The 2,918-nt window shown below is 41.6% G+C and overlaps 1 protein-coding gene across 1 annotated transcript; it reads left to right on the forward strand.

Moving 5' to 3' along the window:
- The first annotated feature begins 743 nt into the window (after positions 1 to 743).
- Positions 744 to 2,630, forward strand: LOC122309282 (cytochrome P450 89A2-like). The gene has a single exon (XM_043122688.1). The coding sequence runs from the start codon at positions 887 to 889 to the stop codon at positions 2,459 to 2,461; it is 1,575 nt and encodes a 524-aa protein (XP_042978622.1). The 5' UTR covers positions 744 to 886; the 3' UTR covers positions 2,462 to 2,630.
- The last annotated feature ends 288 nt before the right edge of the window (positions 2,631 to 2,918 follow it).

A 2,918-nucleotide genomic window follows, 5' to 3' on the forward strand; every position in this document is an offset into this window, starting at 1 on the left:
TGATCAGACTTATCTAAAAGTTTTAATTCTAACTAAAATTTGTAATTCTAACTAAAATTTAGACTTGGTAATAGCTAAACCATTGCAGATGCCCTTATAAAGAGTAAAGGCAACGTTTTTTTTTCTAATCGACAACGACGTTAACCTCACCATTGGCGTGATTTTTCGTCTTTTTCACAAATTAGAATCATGCTAATCGCCACGTCGTATAAGAAACTTACACGGATCGCTGATGTGACAAAAAAAGGATAAATTAAGGATCAAATTTTTATGAGTGAGGGTCCCATTAAAATATCAAGTTAAATTAAGTCGAGTTAAAAAATTTTATAAATAATATTGCATTGGGATTATAAAATTAAATTTTTATAAATAATAATAAATTAAGATAATAAAGTTAGCTTTGTAATATTTATTTAAGATAAATTTAAATATATTAATAAAAGATTTAAAAAAATTATGAATCCTGCATATAAAAAATATTAAATTAAAAAAAATTTTAAATCTTATATGTTAAAAAATTTTAAATTGAGATAAATTTAAAAATTTAAAAATAGAGTGAGCTACTCTGCTTCCTTAATAGTATTGCTTCGTATTTACTAGTTATTTTTTTATTTTTTAGTATATTTAAATATATTTAAAAAATAAAAAATATATCAATATAATTAGAATAATTAAGTATTAATAATAATAATAATAATTGCCGAGCTGAATGCCTAGCTACTTCGTTTAAAGATTGAGTTGATGTTTCACTTATAATTGAAGTGAAATGAGTTTATTCGGAGTTCCATTTGCGTTAAACTTCTTTTCTGTATGGGGACGCCGTTGCCACACAAAATTGGTCGAATACTGAACTGAACTGAGCATTATCTTATCGTTGAGGTCAACAATGGAGACTTGGTTCATCATCATCGTCTCTCTCTGTATCGCAGCCCTCCTAAACCTTCTCGTCTTCAAGAAATCCTCCGGAAACAAGCAGCTCCCTCCCGGGCCCCCCAACATACCCATCATCGGCAACTTCTATTTGCTTCGCAAGTCCTCCTCCGAGCTCGAGCCCATACTCCGCAACCTCCACACCAGGTATGGCCCCATCTTTACTCTGCATATCGGCTCCCGTCCGGCTGTCTTCGTCGCCAACCGCTCTATCGCCCACCAAGCCCTCGTCCAGAACGGCGCAGTCTTCGCTGATCGCCCCCCCGCCCTCCCCACTGGCAAGATCCTCTCCAACAACCAGTGCAACATCAGTTCCTCCTTCTACGGACCAACGTGGCGACTTTTCCGCCGAAACCTCACCTCCGAGATTCTCCACCCTTCGCGTGTCAAGTCCTACTCTCGCGCGCGCAAGTGGGTATTGGACATCCTTCTCAACCGCCTTGAATCTCACTCCACGACCGAATCCGGCGTGGTTAACCCCGTCCGCCTGATTGACCACTTCCAATACGCTATGTTTTGTCTGCTGGTTCTAATGTGCTTCGGGGACAAGCTCCTCGAGACCCAGATAAAAGAAATCGAAGCCATCCAGCGTCGCCTGCTTTTAAGCTTTGGTCGCTTGAACATGCTCAATTTCTGGCCGAGGCTTGGAAAGATACTATTCCGCAAGCGTTGGGAAGATTTGTTCAACCTTCGGAGAGACCAGAATGCTATACTAGGGCCTTTGATAGAAGCGAGGAAGAGAGTGAAGCAAGAGAGGCTAAGCAAGGCAAAAGAGGACGCCCCCCTAGAAGGTAATGGTGATGATGAGTTTGTGGTGTCGTACGTGGATACGTTGTTGGATTTGGAGTTGCCGGCGGGGAAGAGGAAGCTTAGCGTGGAGGAGATGGTCAGCTTGTGCTCGGAGTTTCTCAACGCGGGCACGGATACAACGTCCACGGCGTTACAGTGGATCATGGCGAATTTGGTGAAATACCCCCATGTCCAAGAGAAGCTTTGGGCAGAGATCAAGGGGGTTGTTGGAGGGCATGCAGAAAAGGAGGTGAAGGAAGAGGATTTGCACAAGATGCCGTACCTGAAGGCAGTGGTTTTGGAGGGCTTAAGGCGTCACCCACCAGCGCACTTCGTGTTGCCACATGCTGTGACGGAGGATGTCGTGTTGGAAGGCTACTCGGTCCCCAAGAATGCCACTTTGAATTTCATGGTGGCAGAAATGGGCTGGGACCAGAAGGTGTGGGAAGATCCCATGGCGTTCAAGCCAGAGAGATTCTTGAGAGGTAGTGATGGAGGAGGAGGGGAAGTGTTTGATATAACGGGGAGCAGGGAGATTAAGATGATGCCGTTTGGGGCTGGGAGGAGGATCTGTCCTGGCCTTGGTTTGGCAATGCTTCATTTGGAGTACTTTGTTGCCAATTTAGTATGGAATTTTGAGTGGAAGGCTGTGGATGGTGATGATGTTGATTTATCAGAGAAACAGGAGTTCACTATGGTGATGAAGGATCCATTGAAGGCCAATCTATTTCCCAGATTGTGAATGGATAGCTTTAATTTTCTTATGTTACAAACATGAAGACTTCATGAATCTGTAGTTAAGATATCAACGTTGGCTCTTTCTTTTCTATTTACTGGATGGTTGCCCCTGTATCTGTGTGGTCCACTGTTTGTATGTAAAGGCAATAAATTGTTGGGTTATTTCTCCATTATCATTGCTACTTCAGAGTTCAACTGTTGGAGTATGCTAGTCTTTATCTTAAATTTTGCCATCTACAATTTTACCTGTTGATGTGTCAACTTTGATTAGAAATGACAAATCTACGACGAAGAATATCATCTCTCTTAAGTGTGTTATAAGGTAGTGGGTTTGTCATGCTAACAACTCTGCTCCTTCACTCGTCCAAAAAGATTTGTCTGTGGCGTAGCGGAAACGTTGAAAAGATTAACAATTGCCAAAACAGAGTAAAGACAGTAAGAAGGAAGATCTGTGTCTTCCA

This window comes from Carya illinoinensis, chromosome 5 (genome assembly GCF_018687715.1).
Source record: "Carya illinoinensis cultivar Pawnee chromosome 5, C.illinoinensisPawnee_v1, whole genome shotgun sequence".
Taxonomy (NCBI): domain Eukaryota; kingdom Viridiplantae; phylum Streptophyta; class Magnoliopsida; order Fagales; family Juglandaceae; genus Carya; species Carya illinoinensis.

What these genes read in the sequence shown, in the direction of transcription:
- LOC122309282 (XM_043122688.1), top strand. Translation starts at nt 887, where the DNA reads ATGGAGACTTGGTTCATCATCATCGTCTCTCTCTGTATCGCAGCCCTC.